The 23,876-nt window shown below is 42.2% G+C and overlaps 1 protein-coding gene across 7 annotated transcripts in view; it reads left to right on the top strand.

The window, feature by feature from the left end:
• Positions 1–23,876, top strand: part of LOC308242313 (uncharacterized protein) — a 261,237-nt gene that overhangs the window by 7,698 nt on the left and 229,663 nt on the right. For 5 of the 7 annotated variants that reach the window (XM_080656329.1, XM_080656327.1, XM_080656326.1 and 2 more), the window contains exon 2: positions 4,097–4,238. In XM_080656329.1, coding sequence (XP_080512455.1) covers positions 4,097–4,238 — 142 coding nt within the window. The remainder of the gene's footprint in view (positions 1–4,096; positions 4,239–23,876) is intronic. The other 2 variants (XM_080656328.1, XM_080656325.1) reach the window with 1 other exon arrangement.

The following is a 23,876-nucleotide window of genomic DNA, read 5'->3' as shown; positions in this document are numbered from 1 at the left end:
ATTCAACCCCATGTCAATTTGCCAAAAAAAAGGGCCATTTTTTCCTACCTAAGATCTTAGATTTTAAAAACTTTCTTTTGTAGAGGTGGAAGCTGGACTTAATGAATATGTATGACCTTGAATCTCCAGTTCTTAGAAATCATGAAATTAGAAGCAAACACTGTTCCTGAAACTGTAGAAGTTTGGTTTAGGGCAGTGGTCGGCAAACTCATTAGTCAACAGAGCCAAATATCAACAGTAAAACGATTGAAATTTCTTTTGAGAGCCAAATTTTTTAAACTTAAACTTCTTCTAATGCCACTTATTCAAAATAGACTCACCTAGGCCATGGTATTTTGTGGAAGAGCCACACTCAAGGAGCCAAAGAGCCGCATGTGGCTCGTGAGCCGCAGTTTGCCGACCACGGGTTTAGGGCAACGGGTGTCTAAGACTTAAAAAAAAAAAAGCTTGTATCTACTACTAATATCTAGGTCTTTTCCCTAACCTTAATCATGTGAAAAATCCTAAAATTGTCTTCAGGACATCACTGTCTAACCCTGAAAATGAGGGTGTACTCACAACATAAGCTTTGGGATAAGAGGAATAAACTACACAAAAGGACAGATCATCTAATTCTTCCAAAGCCCAGGAAAATGCTACCGTCTTTGGTGTGAGATTTATCCCTTTTTGATGGAAATAGCAGTCTTCTGCACAGGTACACATCAGCACTGGGCATGAGTGTGGTGACTTAAAAAAATAGTGTCCCAAGTCACCTGGCATGGTTTTCTCACCGTATGGCAGAAGCAAATGCTGAAAAGCTGAAAAGGGCAGAATTGAAGGAAATGCCAGGGGGTCCAGACAGCCCCATCCATTTTAATGATATGCCCAGAGATTGCCCAGATTTTTTTTTATTTAGGATGTGTATGTATAGATATATTTTTTTCTTGAGAAAAATATTGATTTTTTTTCTAGCAGAAAGTCACCCACCATGCCCTGCAAAGAATTCATTTTCTTTTTAGTGGCAGTTCTCATGCCTCATTTCCATTTAAAATCCTTTGACTTTTATTTTTTTTTTGCATTTTCTGTTAACCAGCTGCCATCCAAGATTGGACTAAACCCTCTGCCCCCTGTTAAAAGAGAAAAAAAGAAAAGAAAAAAATGCATACAACACAGCCGTCTAATAAGTATATTCACAACTTCTATACAAGGCGCTTAAGAAAACTAAAAGGTTAATATATTCTAACTAGATGTTGGGTATAGAATGTCAGATCTGTCAGATTTCATTATAACTTGCTGCTCATTGGAAAAGATTTGATTTCTTTTGCCACTGTCCTACTATGTTCAAGTCACAGACTGCCAGCAGCAGCCCACTGAAGACCAGGCTGGCAGTGAGCGGGCTCGAGTGGGAAACCAGCCGCAAGGACCATCTGTTTCCGATTTCTAGCCGAGCCAAGATGTGCAGTGAAGTGCACTCCATTCACCAGGCCAGCTTCTCCCCTGCTCAAGTTATTAGTGTTACAAGTGAAATTATCTTTTCCAAACAGCAGGGGAGCTATAATCCTTATGGAACAGGACCTTAACACACACACACACACACACACACACACTCACAAAAACACAAATCCACATACACACACACACACAACATTCAGACCGCTTTTTGTTAGAGTTGAGTGGAAAGCTGCTTGTAAATTTAATTACAGCTTTCATGGGGTTTATAAAGTATGTTTTATTAAGCATGATAACCTCGGAGGCAGCAGCATATACATTGGCCTCATTTAGTCTAATTAAATAATCAAATATCTTTAGGATGCTTTTTGTGGGCATGGTTAAAAATGATGAGATGGATATAAATAAACCATCTTAAAATGTAATGGCTTTCAGAAGGGTAATGACTTTTTAGGAATCATCAATGGGGGCTCTTGCTTGGCTGGCCCGAGTGAGCCAATCTCATATAAGCAGACAGTGCTGAGGCTAGTTAGCCAACTATTAAATCCCAACGGGGCCAAATGACTGGTGTCACCCTGTAAGTTGAGAAATTGTAATAAACTACATCTTTGTTATTTGTTATTGATTTTCTGTCTCAAGATTGAGAATTTTTAGAAAAATTCAAAGATGAAGTAGCAAGGCTAATTGTATGATAGTATAATAGGCACAGCAAGAGGAGAAGTCTGGAAGTCTTAATGCATTAATGTTATAAACATGCACTTAGTGACAGGTGTTTGCCACTGTGCTAGGTGCTCAGTGGTACAAATAAGAAATACATGGGACCCACCCACAGGGAGCTCCCAACTCTTGTTGGGGAGACAGGCAAAGGAGCAGGCACTTCTATGACCATGGGATGGAACCACGGTGGGCTCTAGCCTTGGTTCTTCCACATTCTTGATGTGTGACTCTGGATTGTCCCAGGCTCTGTGCAGGCTTCATCTATAAAATGGGTATGGCCAATGGTTGACTGTCAGTGAGTATTGCCAGAATTAAATAAACTAACATACGTAAAAGGACAAAAGTCAGTGATAGGAACTTAGCAGCTGCTCATTATGCTTGTTTCTATACCTCTCTAGTTATTTTATGAATACCCAGGAACTTATAAATTGTACAGTCATCTTCCAGCAGATTTCTCCTTGTGGAGGAGTAGCACATGGAATCCAGGGAGAACGCCTCACTGTGTGTCAACCATCTCACAGGTTTCCAAAGGCAAGGCCTGTAGAGAGTGCCACATGGTCATTACTAATTAAGCACCTAATGGGTACTTTGGGTTTATGGTGAATGAGAAACTCCCCTCCCCCGCAAAATGAACACTTTTTATTTTCAAACTAGAGATTGTAAATTCATTTAAAATAAGGGGAAGGAAGGAACATGAGAAAGACTTATTTTGGAGGTTAGGAAAATGAGGCTTAGCCGAGAGTATTACCTGGAGTCACTCAGCAAGTCAGTGACAGAGACAGGGTTCCAACCCAGAGACCCTAATATTCAGTGTCTCTGTAACACTTGCTTCATAGCATTTGAAGAGCTATATCCTGAATTCTGTAATTCAGTTGGATTCAAATGCATACAAGACCCTGCCCCTGTTGCCTCCGCCGATTGTACTGTACACTTGGCAATTGATCACTTGTGCTTTATTCATGTTTACAGAAATGGAGGCATCTAGGGTAGCCTCCTTATTAGGTAGATGGTAAAGCGAAGGACCAGTGTCCCAGGTAAGTTTCCTGAAAGCAAACTTTGAGTCTTATGTGAGACTTGTGGAGATTTGTGTGCAAGAATTTTATGGGGTAGCTGTCAGGATCAACACCTGCAAGGAAGTAAAGAGGATTGGGTAGAGGGAGAAGTTAATAATCCATGCAGTTCCAAAGGCTGAGCTAATCCTACAGGGAACCTGAGGTTGGGATGGCCTTGCAGAGCTGTTCCAAATTGGTCAAGGGGGCCAGGCCTTTGAACTCTCATGGTGACAGACCAGTTATTGAATGCAGGGCATCTCACAGAACATGAAGAGACTTTGGGCTAGATGGGTCCCTTAGCCAAAGAAAAAATTCATGAGGGGTTTTCAAGCTGAGAGCTAGAGCTGTCAGTTTCCAATGTTTCCAATAGCTGAAGGGTGTGCCACATGAGCCATTGTACTCAAAGAAGTTAAATGGCTTAAGTTAGTCAAATGCCAAGTTAGTGGCAGACTTGGGCTGGAATTCAGGATTCCCAGTCCATTGCTCTATTCATTTCCCAAGTGGCCAGGAGAAGGTTTCATGCTGTATTTGAAAAGAATTGATCCAGTACATCCAGGAGCACCTCTTCTCATTGAGACACTACAGGGGTCAGGGAAAGGAAGCCAAGGTAATGACAACAATGTTGGCATTTCTTGGCTTGTTCTCCAGCTGTCTAATTGCAGGCACCTTTCTTGACACATACAAGGAGTGAACGAGAGATTTGGAGTGTGACTCTAAACCCATGCAGTCAGATCTCTGTTTGAACATCTAAAAAGTCTCTTGGTGAGAATATGTGCTGGCATCTCCCGAAGCATTGTACTAATGGAAAAGAGAATTTAGGTGAGGAGACAGGGAAGCAAATGGCAGCAGTGGAGTGAAATATTGTTTTTTCTAGTCCCTACATTTTCATCTCAAAAAAGCTCTCCCATAGATCACCTGGTCATGAGAAGTGTGACCTTGGTCAAGAAGAAGAAGAAGAAGAAGAAGAAGAAGAAGAAGAAGAAGAAGAAGAAGAAGAAGAAGAAGAAGAAAAAGAAACTGCCAAATCTGAAAGCATTAATGGTATGAGCTGATTAAACCCTTTGCTTCAAAGAAGAGCTATATAAAACAAATTTAAGCTTCCATAATCTCTTAAAAAAAGATAATTTGGAGCTAAAAGAAAGCTTTTAGATATTCACTCTCCCATCTCACCCTTGACTCTTTAATTTTTCTTTGTATCTCTAGTTGGATTCTTTTATTTGCTATAACATTTTTAAAATACATAAAAATATAACCTTACATTTAGAAGAAGCCATCTTGATTTTTGAGCCATTTCCATTTCTGCATTCCACTGGTAGAGACCATGGTCTAAATGACTTGGGAATTCATGGAGCATCCACATTCTTTAAGTTGGAAACTGTTCCATGGGTCTTGATGGGACAAATTTAAGAAACTTGTTTCTTCCTTGCAATATAAAATTCATTCAAATTTCAGTGTCTTTAATAAAGTTAGTGGACATAGGCCTGCTCTTTTGTTTACATGTTGCTTATGGCTGCTTTCACTCTACAATGGCAGACTAGAATAGTTATGATGGAGACCAGATGGCCTGCAAAACCTAAAATATTTACTTTCTGGCCTTTTACAGAAAAAAAGGTTTCCTGATCCCTGGTCTAGTGGATGGGGCTTAGGGTTTGGAGTCCAACAGGCTTGTATTCAAATTCCGATTCTTCAACTTTAGAAGTGTGACCTTGAGCAAATTTCTTAAACTGTCTATATGTCAGTGTGCTCACTTGAAAAATAGTAATAATAGCATTTCACACTCTTGTGAAGACTGAAGGATATACTGTACTATTAAAGCTCTTGGTAATAATAAGTGCTGAAATAAAATTATTTATTAAAATTGTTAATGACAATTTCAACCAATTTGCGCTATAAATAACATTTGTGATCAAATAAATATGATGACATTGTGGACTGCCAAATCCACTGCCAGATGACTGCTTTGGGAATTATCAGTTTAAAAAGTATTTTCTGTAATAGATTAATGAGGAAAAAGAAAGTCGTATTTGTGAGAATAGAGAACTGTGAGGCGACAGAGACAAGCTATTGCCAGAACTCCTCAAAATAATATAATAATTACAGCTAAAATTGATTGAGTGCCTGCTAGGGCATCTTGCTACATACTTCATATGCACCATCGCATCCGATCATCATTTCAGATCTATGGGGTAGCAATGTTGTCACCCAGTTTTACAGATGAGGAGACTGAGGCTTGGAGAAGTTAAGTTAATCCAAGTCACATAGCCAGTAGGAGGTAGAGCCATGAGTTAAACCTGGAAGGGTCTGATGTCAAAGTCTCTGTCTTAACTACTGTGCTTTTGGAAATATCTTACGACAAGGGCGCCCTGGTTTCAGGGCCCACAACTGTTCCTGGTGGATGGCACAGTAGAGCATCACTCCGAGTCTGCAGATATGTCAAATTAGGAAAATGTGGTTGCAACTACCTACACCCACTCTTGAGTGAATTGCTCAAAGGCTTCCCATGACATCTACAACCAAGATTACTCCTTGAGAGTTGACATATTAGGGGTGGTTCTGCAGGTAATATCTGTTACTTAGGTATGAAGGTACGGGTATAGCTGTGCTGAGAATGAACAAATGGGAATGTTGTGTGGCTGTGTGACTGGGATAAAATGTGATTAATAACTAAAATCTGTTTGGTCTTCAAGTATTATTTATTGACATGAGAGTATGCTCACAAACTCTTTTACCAAAAACCCATATACGATAGTCTTAGTTTGCTAATAACATGTGTATATGTATGCATTTTAAAAAGGATGGGGAATAAATTTACCAGGATATTTAGTAGTTGTCTGCCTTTAGGTTGAGAGAGTAATGGTGAATGTTATTATTATTATTTATCTATATTTCTGTTTCCAGAATTCTAAAACAATATTTATTTAATTGAGCATGAATAAGAAACTATATATTATAAATAATATGAAACTATGTAGAAAAAACTTAAAAGTCTTGAAATTTTAATGTTATTATTTCACTTTTGCACACTATCATAAACATGGATCAAATGTTATATGCACATATATATGTTCATTTTAGTATTATCAAAATAGTGAAAAAAATAGAAAGAATGTTCTGCATGGCACAACTACTTCAAAGCATATTTAGCCATGAAAGAAATGTTGTTACAAATGGAAAATGCTTATGTTAAAATATTGTGAATAAAGCTGAATACAAAATTGAGCATATAGAATGAGCACAGTTCAGTGAAAACTCAACAATCTATTCATTAAAAGACAAAAAGAGAACATATTCAAGTCATAACTGTTGTGTATATAATTGGTGAGCTTATACATTTTTCTGCTTCTTTGTAATTTCAAAGTTCCTTTAATGAACGAATATTATTGGTATAATGGAAACAATTAGGCATTAAAAAGCTGTTGAAATTGGAAATCTGTGTTGCCTGGTGATGAGTCTTTGAAATGTCCCCTTCCCCCACAGCCTACAGCTTTAACCTTCACTCTGTTGCCTCTCATGGATCGCTGGATATTTCCCAGGTCAGTCACAAGAAGCTTAATGATAATGCAGAGAACACCAAACTGGAAAGCAGGACATGTGGATTCTAGCCAGGACCATGCCACTAACCCACTGTATACTCTTGGGTGAGTCCCTTTTTCTTCCAGGGCCTCAGGTTTTTAATCTATAAATGAGGAGAGCTTAGGTTAGCTCTCCTGGGATTGGGCCAAAAGAGAGACAGAGGTCTCAGTGGCAGTGTGTGCTGTCTACAATCTTGACCCCTCCTCTCCAACCCAATTCAACATAAACAGTTTTACTGTTATAGTTTCCTTATGGAGTAGACTGGAAAACTTTAAGTGGAGAATGATTCCAATATTAAAGTTTCAAAATCACTGGACAGACCATTAGACTGTCTATGTCTAGTTATTAATTGACTATGGAGTGTAACTGCTGTTTATATCTCTCTTTTAAAAATTTTGTTATTGTGGTAAAAACTGTAACATGAACTATACATTCTTAACAGCATTTTAAGTGTACTGTACAGTATTGTTAACTTTGTGTGTATTGCTGTACAGATCTCTAAAACTTTTTCATCTTTCATGACTGAAACTCTCTCCCTATACTCTGGCAACCACCATTCTTCTTTCTGGTTCTAAGAGTTTGACTACTTTAGAAACCTCACAGAAGTATAATCATTCAGAATCTATCCTTCTGTGACTGCCTATTTTTCTTAACATAATGTCTTCAAGGTTCATTCGTGTTGTAGTATATGAGAATATTTCCTTTTTAAAAAATGATTTTTTTTTAAATTGATTTCAAAGAAAGGAAGGGAGAAGGAGAGAGATAGAAACATCAATGATGAGAGAAAATCGTTGATCAGCTGCCTCCTGCATGCCCCCTACTGGGGATCAAGCTTGCAACCCAGGCATGTGCCCTGACCTGTAATTGAATCATGACCTCCTGGTTCATGGGTCAATGTTCAACCACTGAGCCACATCAGCCAGGCTATTTTTCCTCCTTTTTTAAGGCTGAGTAATATTTCAATAAGTGCAAGAACATATTTTCTTTATCCATTCATCTGATGATGGACATTTAGATGTTTCCACCTCTTGTCTATATTATGAACAATGCTGCAATGAACATGGAGTGCAAATATCTCTTCAGGATCCTGATTTCAGTTCTTTAGGGGAAATACCCAGAAGGGGTTGCTGATCATATGGTAGTCTTATTTTGAATTTTTTGAGAAAACTCCATTCTGTTTTTCATAGCAGCTGTGTCACTTTACATTCCTCTCAAAAGGGCAGAGGGTTCCAATTTCTCTGCATCTTCGTTAGCATTTGTTCTTTTCTTTCCTTTTCATAATTTCATAATGGCCATCCAGCAAGCGTGAAGTGATATCTCATTGTGGTTTGATTTGCATTTCCCTGATGATCAGTGATGTTGAGTATCTTTTCATACACCTGTTGGACATTTGTAAGCTTTTTTCTATTCAGGTCCTTTGCTCATTTTTAAATTGGGTTACTTTATTTTTTTTAGTTGTAGAATATATTTTGGATATTAGCCTCTTGTAAGATAAATGGCTTATAAGTATTTTCTCTCCTGTAGGTTGCCTTTTTACTCTATTAATTGTTTCTTGTGTTGTGCAAGATGCTTTTAAGTTTGATATAGTCCCACGTGCCTATTTTTGCTTTTGTTACCTGTGCTTCTGGTGTCATCTATATATATAAAAGCCCAGCAACCATTATGGTGGAATAACCAGAAAGACTGGAATGACCATTCACTGTGGTGCGCACTGACCACCAGAGGGGCAGAAGCTCAACACAGGAACTGTCCCCTGATGGTCAGTGTGTTCCCAAGTGGGAGCACGGCTCAGCCAGAAACCAGGCTCACAGCATGCGAGGCTTTCCTGCCTCTGGCAGGCGCAATCTCCAGTGAACAGACTGTAGTCCCGATGCCTGGGTGGTAAGGGTGTAGCTAGAATGACCACAGATCAGCCACCACCAGCCCCTGGAACTCTCCCTTCAGACCCTGGGGCTGCACCACACCCCTTACCTATTGCCCTCTGGGTCTCCAGATCCGGGCTCGGGAAAAGCTCACAGAGGCTCTTCACGCACATACTGCCTGGGCGGGCCCCCATCTTGAGAGCGTGTGCCAGTGAAGTCCAGCCCAATGACCAACACCCACATGTATCCGCAAGCGAGCCCTTCGCAACTTCCACCTGGCCTCGGCCCCATCTCCAGGAAAGGTCAGCGTCCTGGCACCAAATATTCACTCCTGGATCCCTGAAGAGTGCTGGTCGCCTCCAGAGGGCAGAGCGGCACCAGCAGCTGCTGGCCTGACCTGTTTGGTTCAGGCAGCCCCACACTTGGGCCGGGAGTTGCATGGAAAAATCACCCCCTATACCCTGCAGGTACAATCTACTATGAACAAATGCAGCAAGGAACATTCACACATGACTGGAATGACACCAGCCCCCTGGGACTCCCCCTTGGGCATCAGGGCCACGTTCCACTCCTTAGCTATTGCCGTGTTCCAGATGCGGAACTTAAATACTAAGAATGTGCCTTACCGGGGACGGAGATCGGCTTCTCCCGCTTCCCTTCCTACCACCCCCAGCTGCCACTTCCAAGCCAGACCAGTCCCCACCTCCAGAAGTCCCAGAAAAAGTGAGAAAATCCCAATCCGAGGAGCGGGTCTCCCACGTGTGTCTGCAGCCGAGCCCATGGTGCCCTTCCTGGGCCTGGCCGGCATCTGGGCTCCCACGTTCTCAGTAGATCCCCGGCCGCTCCCGCAGACGGACGCTGGCGGTGCTGGTACCCGACCAACTAACTGGAGGATGCCCACAGCTCAGGCAGAAGTTGCACCGAGGCACATACCCCATAAGCCTACAGGTACAATCTCCGGAGAATGGATGAAGTGCGGATACTCGGAGTAACCAGAACTAGCCTGATGTTGCCACCCGGCTCCTGGAACTCTGCCTCTGGCATTGAGATTTGTTTACCGATTGCCCCGGAGCTACAGAGGAAGGCAGCAATATAAAAGTGGCCACAAGGTGGCGACTGACAATGGGGGTAAAAGTCAGAGAGATGGATCTGAAGGGTGGGGGTGTGGGCGAGAGAGCACCCCCACCCTCCAAGATCCCTAACTTTGTATTGTTCACCTTAGAGCATCTCTTATCCGGCTCCAAGTGATGGAAAGTGTCCAGCTTGGCCCAAGGCGTCCACTGGGGACCTCCCAGCCAACAAGGCATGACCCTGGCTGCAGAAGGGACATTTGTAAATATTTTTTCAGGAAGCTGTGGGGAGGAGGACAGACTCCCCATGCAACTTCCTGGAGGCTCACGGGGACGTGGAAACTCCCCAGGCATGCAGGCATGGGCTACCGATTTCCTTTCAATGTGCACAAATTTGTGCATTGAGCCACTAGTATCTAATAAATCATTACCAAGACCAATGTTAATGTTTGGTTTCCCTATGTTTTCTTTTAGGAGTTTTATAGTTTCTGGTTTTGTATTAGATTTTTAATGCATTTTGAGTTGATTTTTATATATAGTGTAAGATAAGGGTTCAGTTTTTTTCTTTTACTAGGGGCCCAGTACACAAATTTGTGCACCTTGAAAGGAACTGTGGGCTGTTAGGCTCTGGTGGGCACAGGGGTGGGTCTCAGTCCATCCTCCGTGCCTCCGCCCAGCCCCTCCCACCACAGCCCCTGATCCCCTGTCTGTTGGCAGCCCTGCTCCCACCACCACCACTTCCATGCACTGACAGCACTGGCCCCACTCGCACTGCTGACAATGAGGAGCAATTGGGGCTGGTGCCAGCAGCGGGTGTGAGTGGGGCCGGTGCTGTCAGCGGGTACAAGTGGTGGCTGCTGTCCTGATCACCCCTCAGGAGCAGGGGTAGGTGGAGAAGCCCTCAGGGGCGATTGGGACCTGCACTGGGAGCCAGCAGCGGGTGTGAGCGGTGAGTCTGGAGCTGGCTGCAGGTGTGAGCAGGGCTAGCGCTGGCAGTGGGTGCGAGTGGCGGCTCCGGTGACAGCAGTGGGTGCGAGTGGGGCCATTGCTGGCAGTGGGTGCGAGAGGTGGCTGTGGGCCCCGATCGCCCCTAAGGAGCAAGGGGTGGTGGAAAAGCCCTCAGGAGCTATTGAGGCCCGCAGCCGCTGCTTGCACTCACTGCTGGCACTAACCAATCACGGCCAGCACGAGGCACTGGCAGCGGGTGCGAGCAGGGCTGGTGCCAGCAGCGGATGCAAGCAGTGGCTCTGGTGCTGGCAGTGGGTCTGAGCGGGGCCGGCACTGGCAGCAGGTGTGAGTGCCGGGTGGGACCACGATGTGCAGAAGCAAAGAATTTTCAGTAACCACCAGAGGCTTGCCCTGATGACAGTGACCAGTGCCCCTCCTTGGTCTGGTGCCCCTGCTCACCTGCTCCACCATTCTGCCATGGCCTATGCCTGCCATGTTCCATACTCTGTCACCTGCTGCTGACTCCTGCCCTGTTCCACGCATGCCCCCTGGTGGTCAGCGCACGTCATAGCGACCGGTTGTTTGGTTGTTCAGTTGTTCTGCTATTTGGTCTTTTTGCATATTAGCCTCTTATTATATAGGACTAGAGGCCCGGTACATGAAATTTGTGCACAGGAGGAGGTCCCTTAGCCCGGCCTGCACCCTCTCCAATCTGGGACCCCTCGGGGGATGTCCGATTCTGCAGGGGTGAGAGAGCACCCCCGGGCCTAAACCAGCAGTTGGACATCCCTCTCACAATCCGGAACCACTGGCTTCTAATCACTCACCTGCCTGCCTGCCTGATCACCCCTAACTGCCTCTGCCAGCCTGCCTGATCACCCCTAACTGCCCTCCCCTGCTGGCCTGATAGTCCCTAACTGCCTCTGCCTTGGCCCCCACCACCATGGCTTTGTCCAGAAGGAGGACCGGACCATTGGAAGATGTCTGGTCGACCTGGTCTAATTAGCATATTACCCTTTTATTAGTATAGATATTTGGATGTCCAGTTATCCCAGCACCATTTGTTGAAGAGGTTATCCTTTCCTCCTTGTGGACACCCTTGTCAAATATCATTTGAGAAGTAGTCAAATGCTGAATATATTTTGAAGGCAGAATCCACAGTATTTGTTGGCAGGTTAGATATGTGGTGTGAGAGAAAGAGATGAATTGGGAATGCTTTAAAAAAGTTTGGCATGAGGAACTAGAAGGATGGAACTGCACCTTGCTAAGAAAGTGAAGTTAGAAAAGCCATTGGGAGGGTGTTTGGAGTTCTCTTTTGCACTTTGTTAAGTTTGAGATGTTTATTACACATCCAAGTGCAGATAGCAGATAGGCAGTTGGAGTTCAGGGCAGACAGAGATCCAGGCAGCAGATATAAATTGGAGAGTCGTCAGTTTACATGTAACATTTAAAACTATTTATTCACCCACCCATTAACTGAACATATATTTGTCATGCATTTAATATATGTCAGGCACTGTTTTATATGCAGGGCATTCAGCATAAAACAGCTAAAAAAAAAATCCCTACTCTGTTGAAGCTATATTCTAGTAAAGCCATGAAACTATATGAGAACATTAAGAATGTAAGTATAGGTAGAAAAGAGAGAAGAATAATATTGAATGTCAACTGTAATTGAAAAATAAAAAAAAATTTGAAAAGAGAAAGGAGGTCCGCAGACTGAGCCTGGGGTACTCTAATGTGTAGATATTGAGAAGGAACATCTACTAAGTTAAGAAGAAAACCCAGGCAGGGGTCCTCAAACTTTTTAAACAGGGGGCCAGTTCACTGTCCCTCAGACCATTGGAGGGCCGGACTATAGTTTAAAAAAAAAAACAACTATGAATAAATTCCTATGCGCACTGCGGGCCCGGGACCAGTCGGCTGCTAAGCAGGACAGGCAGCGGCACCGGGCAGGCCGGATAAATGTCCTCAGCGGGCCGCATGTGGCCCGCAGGCCGTAGTTTGAGGACCCCTGGATAGTGTCTGAGAAGTTAAGTAGAGAAAGTATTTTAAAGAGAGTATTTTACCTATGGTCAGGTGCTGTTGATAGGTCAGGTGAGATGAGGACAAAAATTTAAAAATTGTATGTAGCATTTTGAGGCCATTCATAATCTTGAATAGAGTGGTTTCAGTGGTGTAGAGGCAAAAGCCTTTTTGGAATGGCTCAAGAGCAGCTGACAGGAGAAAGGTGGGAGACAACTCACACAGACAGCTCTTTTAGGGAGTTTTGCTTAAGGGGACCAGAGAAATGCTGTGATTCCTAGAGTTGGATGTGAAGTCAAGAAAGGATTTATTTTTTTTTTAAGATGGGAGAAATTACAATATGTTTGCATATTGATGGGACTAATACAGCAACTGTATATAAAACACTTATTAGCAGAATTAGTGTCATTAACATTGATTCTGGAAAAGATGGTAAATGTAATATATTTTGAATGTATTAATAATATCTTATAGTAATAGAGTAATAATTCCCTTTTCATAAGATTGTTAGGAGGATTCAATTACTTAACGAATGTAAAATGAAATGTGAGTGGTAGTAGTAAATGCCAGTCGTTTGCTATTAAATTGGAAGCCTTGGGTAAATAATATCTACTTAAATGTCTATAGTAAGTTTCTTCTAGAGCAGTTTATATGTTTATAAAATCTAGACTGTTAGCTTCTGTAGGAGGGAGGTTATATGTTGTTTAACTTTGTACACCCAGAAACTCACATTGTCAAATAATGAGTGAAATAAAACTGGTAACCATGAAAAAAAATCATTTTACCAAATATGGATGTATTTCTGGGCCCTATGTTCTGTTCCAATGGTTTATATGGCTGTTCTTATGCCGTTCCATACTATTTTGATTACTGTAGCTTTGTAATATGTCTTGAAATCAGAAAGTATGAAGCCTCCATCTTTGTTCTGATTTCTCAAGATTATTTGGCTATTTTGGGTCTTTTGTGGTTCCACGTGAATTTTAGGACTGCTTTTTCTATTTTTGCCATTGGGATTTTGGTAGGGCTTGCATTGAATATGCAGATGGCTTTGGATAGTGTGGATATTTTAATAATATTAAGTTCAAACCCATGAACTTGGGATCTCTTCTTTTTTACCTCATTAGATAAGTTTATTGCTAAGTATTTTATTTTCATTTATGTTGTAATGAGATTGTTTTCTAAATTTAATTTCAGATTGTTAGTGTATAAAAACATAACTGATTTTTGTATGCTGATATTAACTGTTGCACATTTTTTAGCAGTTTAAAAAATAGTTTGGATTTTTTTATTACCCACTTGTAAAATAAACTTTTTCTTAATAGTGATTATAAGAATTTGAAGAGATTATTAGGTAAAAGATCTTATGCATGTAGCTATTTCAAGCAGAAAAAAATTTGATAATGAAGATTTACTCCCAAACACACAGTCTCACATTATAATTTGTGAAAATAATTTTGAAAGTTTTCTATACATTATAAATGTATAATCTCATAATATTTTCTAATTTTTATATTGTAATTATGTATTAATGATTAGATCTGAACATTGGAGTGACCAGGAGAACTTAGAAAATGCATGTGCTTCAGCTTCACCTCAGACCACTGAGTCAGAATATCTGAGCCATGGGATCTGGACACCCTGTTTTTTCAAATAGAACCACTGTTGGAGGTGGTATCCTTCCCTCTCCTTCCATGTGGCAACAAGCTTCCTTGTTCAGTTTTCCAATAAAGACTACACAGTGACAGATTTAATGACATTGGTGTAAGGCAGTGGTCGGCAAACTCATTAGTCAACAGAGCCAAATATCAACAGTACAAAGATTGAAATTTCTTTTGAGAGCCGAAAACCAACTTCTGCGCATGGGCCATGAAGTTTCAATCGCACTGTACGTGCGCGCCCGCACGCGGTATTTTGTGGAAGAGCCACACTCAAGGGGCCAAAGAGCCGCATGTGGCTCGCGAGCCGCAGTTTGCCGACCACTGGTTTAAGGTTAACAGAATATTATCTGCATTATATCCAATGCCATGGGACTTGGGTGGATTGAAAACCTTCTTTTAAGTAATGCAAGTTGCGTAATACTGGTGAATCCTGATGACCTAGAGTGGTTTTAACCCTGGCTGTACATCAGAATCACCTAGAGAGCTTAAAAAAGGAAAAAAGAATAAAACAAACAAACAAAATGCCAGGGCTTCACCCAGACCAATTAAATTAGAATCTCCAGGGATGGGGCCCATATACTGCCTGTTTTATCTAAAGCTTCTCAGATTATTTTAATGAGTATCCAAATCTGGGCACAATTGAATTAAAGGAAAAGTGCAGAATTTGACTTTCAATTTTTCCCTGCTCTTATTTCTCGAGTCACACTGGTCTTCTGAATGTCCAGACGCATTCCTAACTTTAAGTCTGTGATTCTCATTGATTGCACAGCTACCTGTTCTGCCTTCTTTCCTATGTTATCTCAACCTTTATCACCTAGCTAATGCCTTACTTTGTATGCAGAGCCTCCCTTTACCACTCCAGCTTTAAGTGACTGCTTCTTCTGTAATTTCCTCTAATTTGAACATACACACCCATCAGCGAGAGCAGGAACAACGCTGTATCCATCTTTATGTCCCATTGCAAGCAGTGTCTATCTACAGCAGGTTTTTGGTTTTTTTATTTTTTTATTTTTCTGAAAAAAGCTTTGTGGTTTCCATTTGGTCCAAAGCATGGGAAAGGGTTTCAAGGTGGTTAAAGAATGGCTAGTAGTTTCAGGGAGAGGCTCAGGTAAAAGTCAAACACCAGGGGGATGCAGAGGGGCCCCTCAAAGGCCTCTGGGCTCCAAAGGCTCCTGGTCATGCTTGAGGGTGAGCCTTTTGAAGAGATACTCACCCAGCCAGCCTGGGGGTCAGCAGCCTGCAGAGGTGAGTCAGGTGTCGCCCCATCTTCTTGATGAGTTCCACCTGTTCATCCAGGAAGTGGTTCTCCTGGAAGTCACAGGGATGGGGGTCTGGGGTGGGGGTAGAACCCAGGGTCTGCAGCTCCACAAGAGCTGGTTCAGGTTCCTCTCCAAGGCCAGGGCGACTTCCATGGCTGCCTGATTTTTGCCCACTCACCTTGGGGAGGCTCAGCATGGCCAGGAAGAGAATGCGACCACCGCTCTGGTTTTACAACTTTAAGAGACCTCAGTGTCCTCGTGCTTGTTCTCCGCCAACTCGAGGAAGACGTGGCCCCGCCCTTGAGAGCCACATTGTCAGGGTCGAAATAGAAGCCCAGAGAGAGGTAGGTGTGGGAGGCCCGCAGAGGCAGGTTGGCCAGGGGTTGACGGCAGCCTCCACCTCGGTGGAGTAATTCTGACGAATTTAGGAGCTCATGGTGGTTCGGCAACAAGGAGCTAAGGAAGAAAACAAAAACAGAAAACAGTGTGTGGCTGATCTGGGAGGTGGTTCTGAAGGTGGTGACTAGATAAGAGGCTGCAGAGTGGCTGGAGGCTGGAAGAAGGGGCGTCCCTGAATCTGTTCCGTCCAAACACTGTTGAAGCAAGAGACAGATCCGGGACCGCCGAGGGCACTCGCACAGCAGGTTTTTAGGAAATACTTGCTGCTATGGATTGTGCCTTCTTTAGGGAGGAGGGTGAACAGACTCCACTCTGTGAGGCAGTGAAGGACCTCAATATCTTATATCTATTTTTTTTCTTTCCATTTGTGGCAATTTTAGAGTGAAGGTGAGAGTATAGGCTACTGCAGAGAGATCCTGTTTTGGTAGAAATTTCTATTTTACCATCCTATTCCACTTCCATGCCATGAAGAGATGTTAGATGTTAGAACATCAGGTGCAATGTTTGTTGTAATGACAAATATCTTTAAAAAAATATATATTTTTATTGATTTCATAGGGGAGGGAGAGAGAGATAGAAACATCAATAATGAGAGAGAATCATTGAGGGGCTGCCTCCTGCATGTCCCCTCCTGGGGAACGAGCCTGCAACCCTGGCATATGCCCTGACTAGGAATCAAACCATGACCTCCTGGTTCATAGGTCAATGCTTAACCCCTGAACCACACCAGCCTGGCGATAAATATCTTAAGTCAAAAATCACTGTGTGTGGGGGCCTGGAATAGACTGCAGCTTAGCAACGTATCTCGTTTCTAGACCTCCTTTGACATCTAAACATCTCTTGATGTTCCCTTACTTGGAAAAAGAATCTTAACTCTATCCCAGAGCTTCTGTGAACCATTTTGATATTCATTCATTCATCTCTTTATCACTCATTTGTTGAGTACCTTGTGTGCCAATCCCTGCATCAGACCCATGAAGCCTTTCTCTGTAGGGCTTGTTTGCTAGCTTAGTACCTAAAACTTTCAAAGCTTGGGTTTAAAGAGTAACAAAATAGTAGTTTTTTTTTAAATAAAGTGTTTCTATTTTAAACTCATTTTGATTTATTAGTGAAACACTTTAACTCAATTGTACAGGCTAAGCACATTTAGAAAAATGAAAATTTTACCTGAAATAAAAAACTGTAATCTTTGCAAATGTTTACAATCCATATTCATGCAAACACAGAACTATAAATATAAGGCACATGCACATTTGATATGTGTTGCTAATGCATATGCAGACCCTTGTAACATGTCCATTTCAACACTAAATATTTAAATTCTCCGTAAGGTTGCCAACAAGTTGTTAATTCATGGTAATCACATTCCACTTTAAAACCTTACAACAGTTCCAAGTATAACTACTACATAATTTTCAGTATAGATATTGAAGCCTCAAGTTAAAAATTGGAAAATCCCTGTGTAATTATGTGGCTTTTGGTATCTACACACCTTGATAGTGGGTGAAGGAGGGCTTGGTTCATTTTGTACATTTATGAATTATTTACCTGTTCTGCCTGAGTTCTTGAATTTGCATTCATATATTCAAGTAATATTTCATTTTATGAGTATTTGCCCATGGCTGAAAAATAATGGAGTCTAATGAAAACAAAACCAAGTTATTGGTCTTTGCTTTACAATGTTCCTTTCCATTTGTGGCATCTTTAGAGTTAGAATTAGAAAATTGTCATTTTTTAACCTCTAGATCTCTTGGTGATCTCCCTCCCTCCCTCCCTCTCTCCCTCTCTCCTTCCTTCCCTCCCTCCCTTTTATTTTATTTATTTTTCTCAATTTCTCTCTCTCTCTCTCTCTCTCTCTCTCTCTCTCTCTCTCTCTCTCTCTCTCTCTCTCTCTCTCATTCTGGGCCTGTGACCTAGACACAATACATATTATTCCAAAAATCTTTAAAAGAAATTTACACAGAGCTATATTGAAAATATAAGCAAAGCAAAGTCATACCCATCTTCTGATGCTATCATTGGCCTGTAGAAAGAAAATCAGTAGTTTTGGGCCGCTCCTTACCCTTTCTTCATTTGGAGAACCATTCTTCTTCTCCCATGGTGCATTGTCCTGGTGGAAATGTCACCCCCAGCCAGATGAGAAGACAGCTCACTTTACTCCAATCCCCATCTTATGCCTGTGCATTTGAATATTGAGTGGAATGACGGAGGGATGAAAAATGGAGCTGACTTATTGCATAGGTAGTGCCTAAAGAGACCACCTACTGCTTATACTCCAAGGCAATGATTTCTATTGTTTCCAATGTTTTGTTCCTAATGTTTTCCTTAGACTTTATATTTTTTTTCATATTTTTGCAATACACTTCTCTTCCCCCCCACCCCTGAGAGTATTGAACATACTAGTACTTACCGTGTTCAATCCATGAACACTAATAGAACTTGGAATTTCTGAGATAATTATAGATTCATAGAGATTTTATATCTAGAGTACACCCAAGAGATAATTTATTTCTGCCTTCTCATTTCACAGATAAAGAAATAAAAGCCCATAAAAGATAGCTGACTCATTCAAGGTCATATCGATAATTGGTGATAAAACAAGAAATAGAATTAAATTTGTTTTATTCCACCAGTGTGTACTGTTGGAGTTAGAGCCATAGATTTTATAGATATAGGAAAATTTAAAGGTGAATCTGGTTTATTTTAGAAAATGCATTAATACTATCTTATAGGTGAGCTGTGACTCCAAGCACTTGTGACTTGCTTGGTTTAATTTTAAAGTCCATGCCCATTCAGATTTGCCTTTGGGGAACTCTCTCTCTCCCAAGCTCTCACAGCCCATGTGGTTCCAGTGGGACTGATCCTACTCCCAGGGGCAGGTATGCGAGTCAGGTTGGGCTAACCAAAGTACTGCATTGGTCTGGCACAGTAATTGGTGATCATATTGCTAAAGCTATGACATGGAAGTCAATGAACATCAGCCCCGAGACTACTGCTAGAACTATTGGGAAAGAGTTCTCCTTCCACAGTTCTATAAGTCAGTGTCCTGAGGAGAAACAGATGACATTCAAATTCAGTGATGCAGGAAAGTTTTGTTTACAAAGGGACTTTTAACAAGAGTACTAGAAAAGATACCTCAGTATCCTCAGGCTAATGTAAATGGATGAACCATATCCCCCAGTCAAAAGGATGAGGGGAAGGAGCAGTTATAAGATATGAGAGAGAGAGAGAGAGAGAGAGAGAGAGAGAGAGAGAGAGAGAGAGAGAGAGAGAGACTTATAGAACAGACCACTTTGGTCATGGGATACAGACAATCCAAGGAGAACTCTTAGGGAGGAAGCCAGCTGACTGAATACCTTGCCCTCATTCTTTTTCCTCTCTCCTCCTGCCATGGCTTACTATTGGCCAAGTCTAGCTGAAAGTTGAAGGCACAGGAATCCTCCTATCTAATAAAAGAGTAATATGCAAATTAACTGCACCTCCGCTACACCCATAAGCCACGCCCACCAGTCACGCCCACCAGTCACACCCACCAGTCACGCCCACCAGCCAATCAGGAGGGAATATGCAAATAAACCCAACCAAGATGGCTGCAGCCACAGAGAGCAGGAGGGAGGCTTGGGTTTCCCTGGCAATGGAGGAAGCCAAGCTTTCCACCTGCCCTTGCTGGCCCAGGCCTGCACTCAATGCTACAAAGTTTCAATTATAGAAGATAAATCCCAACAGAAATGGCGGCAGACACGGAGCTGGAGAGAGCAGGAGGCTAGGGTTTCCCCCGGTGATGGAGGAAGCCAAGCTTCTGCAGTCCTGGCCTGCTTTGGCCTCCACTTAAGGCTACAAAATTTCAATTATAGAAGATACATAAATCCCAACAGAAATGGCTGCCACCATGGAGTGAGCAGAAGGCTTGGCTCCACTCCAGGCTACAAAGTTTCAATTGTAGAAGATAAATAAATCCCAGATCCCAGGGCCTCTGCTTGGGTCGCTGGGGGCCGTGGCCAGCCTGCAAACCACCACAAGCCCCTCACCCAGGCTGCCCCACACCCCAAGGGAACCCCCACCCTGATCCAGGACACCCTTCAGGGCAAACCAGCTGGCCCCCACCCATTGCACCAGGCCTCTATCCTATCTAATAAAAGAGTAATATGCAGATTGACTATCACTCCAACACACAAGATGGCTGCCCCCATGTGGTCAAAGATCCTGCCCCCATGTGGACCACAAGATGGCCACCACAAGATGGCCAGCAGGGGAGGGCAGTTGGGAGGAACCAGGCCTGCAAGAGAGGGCAGTTGGGGGTGATCAAGCCTTCAGGGGAGGGCAGTTAGGGGTGACCCGGCCGGCAGAGGAGGGGAGTTGGGGGTGACTGGGTCTGCAGGGAAGGGCAGTTGGGGGGGGGGGGACCCAGGCCTGCAGGGGAGAGCAGTTAGGGGTGACCAGGCCTGCAGGGGAAGGCAGTTAGGGGCAAACAGGCTGGCAGGGGAGCAGTTAGGCATTAATCAGGCTGGCAGGGGAGTGGTTAGGGGGTGATCAGGCTGGCAGGCAGAAGCGGTTAGGAGCAATCAGGAAGGCAGTCAGGCAAGCAGTTGGGAGCCAGCAGTCCTGGATTGTGAGAGGGATCCCAGATTGGAGAGGGTGCAGGCTGGGCTGAGGGGACCCCCCCCTCCCCCACGTGCACGAATTTCGTGCACTGGGCCTCTAGTCTTTTGATATAGTCTATATAAGACAGCCTTCCAGAGTATAGAGCAGGATGGATAAGGGTGGAGAGTGGGTATGAAGAGGCAAATGGAAGATATGCAGTGTAACTGAAGATACTAAGCAGTTAAGATGATTATTTTCAGGAAACTACTCCCCCCACCCAGCTTTATTGATGTATAATTCACAAATAAAATTGTAAGATATTTAAAGTGTACATGTGATGATGTGGTATATGTATACATTGTGAAAGACTTCCCCACCATTGAGTTAATTACTGGATTCATCACCTCACATAATTATCCCCTTTTTTATTTTGGTGAAAACATTTATGTTCTGCTTTTTTTTTTTTTTTTTTTTTTTTTACCAAATTTCAATTGTATGATACAGTGTTATCAACTATAATCAATATGTTATGTATTAAATCCTGAGACCTCATTCATCTTATAACTGAGAGTTTGCACCTTTTTACCAACCCCTCTCAGTCCCTGGCAACCACTTTTCCACTCTGTTCCTATAAATTTGACTTAAAAATGTTTCACATAGAAGGCAGTATCTGTCTTTCTCTGTTGGACTTATTTCAGTTACCATAGTACTCTATATATGAATCCATGTTGTCACAAACGACAGGATTTTCTTCCTTTTAAGGCTGGATAATATTCCATTATATATGTATATATAACATTTTATTGATCTACTCATCCATTGACAGACACTTAGGTTTTTATATGTTGGCTATTATGAATAATACTGCAACATGGGAGTATAGATAGACATCTCTTAAAGATAATGGCTTTGTTTTCTTTGGATATATGCTCAGAAGTAGGATTGCTGATTCATATGGTAACTCTCTTTTGAATTTTTTGAGGAACCACCATTCTGTTCTCCATAGTGGCTCTACCAGTTCCTTTTCTCCACACTTGTCATTACCTGTCTTTTATTGATAATAGCAATTCTAACAGGTAGAAATACACCTCTTTACCTATGCTGCAATTCTATTTATGGGCAAAACCCTTAGGAATTTTAACTCCATTTTGCTTACTGAGAAGATCTATTAGTCACTCATTTAAATTCTCCTGAGGTCTTAATAAAGCTTTTTATAGCCACATGTTTAATCTTTACTCTGAGGTTGGTTCTTCATTTGAGAAGATTTTTTAGCTATAGAGATCAGGAAGTGTAAAATAACTTTCTTTTGTAATTTAGCACATTCTAAGTTGCATGTGTACAGCACAGGTGTTTGCTATACAATCTGATTTGCATATGTAATTGAAAAAATAATTCTGCTTGAAAATTGGTCATTTCTTTTCTTAGCTCATATCTCTCTTCCTGCAACTTATTGTATGCAGACATAAGATACTTTCAACATTCTGCTTGGAAGTGTTTCTAGGTAGACCCATAAGTTTACTAGGTACATTTTCTATTTTCCAAATTGCCACAAAGTGACAGCTTTGCCAGTTGTTTCACCACTACATGATATGGATTGCCCCGTATCTGGCCTCCAATAACAATTTACTCACTGCTCTTTTAACCTCATTGCCCTTCTGACCTCTGCTCGCTTCCCAGCGTCAGAGGCCCATATTTTAGGTTTTAAGTTGTGGCAGTTTCTGACTTTTTTGTGGAATTTTCTTTACCTGTCAGGTATTAGGGAGGCACAGTTCCTGTGAGTGTTTGAGTAAGGGACTGATTAAGGGAATAAGACCTGACACAATTGTGGAAGGAGATGATGCAATGAAGGTGCAAAAGAAGGGTTGAAGTATCAGAGAAATATGTCACACAACGTTCTGTTTGAAGCATTGGTGCAGATGGACAATTTGGAGCTTTGTACCTGAGAAACCAAGCATGTCCAGTAGCTGAAGTGGGGCCCGGAGGGAGCAGCTTCTGGTGAATGAAGTCAATGGAAAGTTGTTGCCTCTGTGAAACTATTGTCTGCGTGGGTGTGCTATCAAGTGTCTGGTGGTGAACTTGGGGCTGCGGTTGTTCAGCAGAGCCAATGATATAGAAGAAGAGTGAGGCCTGCGGAAGGGAAGAGTGAAGACAAGCTGGAAACCACGGGGGACATCTGTGTCTGTCACTGACCATCATAAGACCTTCAGAGAGTAATATCCACTGATCCACTTCTGTTGCTCAAATCTCACATAACTTCCTCTTTTGGTCAATTAACTCAGATTCATATACAGAATGGAATTCTGGAAAACCAAGTTCCCAGTTTAACTAAGTTGCCAAGAGGATAATCCAGCATAAACTCATTCACGAAATCTAATGCCATCAGTAGTTACCACATGCACACAAATTAGAAAATTTGATGCTCTTCTTTTATTTTTTCCCCAGCTGTTTAATCTTTCCCCTTTCTTGATGATCTATACATCAATTTAGTATAGATCATGTTTCCCACTGGAGAAAAATTAATATCCCTTATAAGGGTTCTTTTTAAATAGCTCATCAATGTAATAGCATCAACAGTGGCTTTCTGTGTACTATGTACAGTCTGCTGGCACCCATTTAATCCTGGGCCCACAAATAGAAGTGTCATAAAGAGCTTTTTACCCTTGTTAATTGAAAATTAAACCATCTTATAGGGTGGGTTTTCTTCTTTCATGACTTCCTCTGGGAGAACGCTGTGCCTATTTTGTTATAACCAATTCCTCTGACCTGAGTATACCAGGAGTTTTGACGCTTTTCTCACTATCTTTCTTGTGGTGCAAGTTCAGTCTGCACTGAAGAACTTCCTCCAACTCCAGGACAAATAGTAGAGACTCTTAGAATTTGGAAGGGCATCAGAGAGCATCTATTATAATCCTTAGATTTTATAGATGAGGAAACTACAGACCTCAGTGACATAACAACTCCATAGATGAGGTATAATATTCCATTTTACAAATGAGGAAAGATGGGATCATAAAAGTTAAACAAATTTCCCCAAACCACACAGCCAGTTGGTAGTAGGGCTGGGCTGAAGCCTCCATGTGTCTGCTTTTAGAGATCCTTTAACTAAGTAATTTCCCTTGACCCTCTGAACCATTCTTTCAACTCCTGACATGCAAGAGTTGTATTTTGTGCAGTGCAAAGGATCAGCACATGGACCCTAAATAAGCTTAGAGGTGGTAAGAATAAAAATGAACAGTTTGGAAGCACTTATACACCTCCCTGTTAGAGCTCTTCCTCTTCTTAACACGTTCTGGAGAGTTGACCA

Source organism: Plecotus auritus (assembly GCF_963455305.1).
Source record: "Plecotus auritus genome assembly, chromosome: 2".
Classification (NCBI taxonomy): Eukaryota; Metazoa; Chordata; class Mammalia; order Chiroptera; family Vespertilionidae; genus Plecotus; species Plecotus auritus.
The sequence above is the reverse complement of the archived record's forward strand: the minus strand, read 5'-3'. Positions and strand labels throughout refer to the sequence as shown.